General features: G+C 65.4%; 1 protein-coding gene across 1 annotated transcript in view; it reads left to right on the top strand.

The window, feature by feature from the left end:
- The window catches only part of FLAD1 (flavin adenine dinucleotide synthetase 1), a gene marked incomplete at both ends in the record, with an annotated part of 3,561 nt that overhangs the window by 2,149 nt on the left and 1,042 nt on the right, over nucleotides 1-370 (top strand). The window contains 2 exons of the mRNA XM_035895402.1: nucleotides 43-181; nucleotides 264-367. Coding sequence (XP_035751295.1) covers nucleotides 43-181; nucleotides 264-367 — 243 coding nt within the window. The remainder of the gene's footprint in view (nucleotides 1-42; nucleotides 182-263; nucleotides 368-370) is intronic.

Raw genomic sequence — 370 nt, 5'->3', positions numbered from 1 at the left:
TGGCTCTCCTGTGTGCTTGGAGCGGGGGGGGGACCAGCTGCCTTCCCTGGGGGCAAGCAGGCTGCCCACCTGCCTCTGCCACAATCTCTGCCCAATTCCACTTGCAGGACTGGACCTACCGGGACATCTGGGAGTTTCTGCGCAAGCTCTTTGTCCCCTACTGCATTCTCTACGACAAGGGGTGAGTGTCCAGTGCTGCCCTCCCTCCTCGGCACAGCCGATGCCCCCCGGCGCAGCCTTGCAGCCGCCTTCTCCCTCCGCAGCTACACCTCCCTGGGGAGCATGGCCAACACGCAGAAGAACCCGGCGCTGCGCTACACCGACGCCCGGGGCCGGGAGAGCTACCGGCCTGCCTACGAGCTGGAAAATG

This window comes from Egretta garzetta, unplaced genomic scaffold (assembly GCF_000687185.1).
Source record: "Egretta garzetta isolate BGI_Z169 unplaced genomic scaffold, ASM68718v1 scaffold1425, whole genome shotgun sequence".
In the NCBI taxonomy this organism is placed as follows: domain Eukaryota; kingdom Metazoa; phylum Chordata; class Aves; order Pelecaniformes; family Ardeidae; genus Egretta; species Egretta garzetta.
The sequence above is the reverse complement of the archived record's forward strand: the minus strand, read 5'-3'. Positions and strand labels throughout refer to the sequence as shown.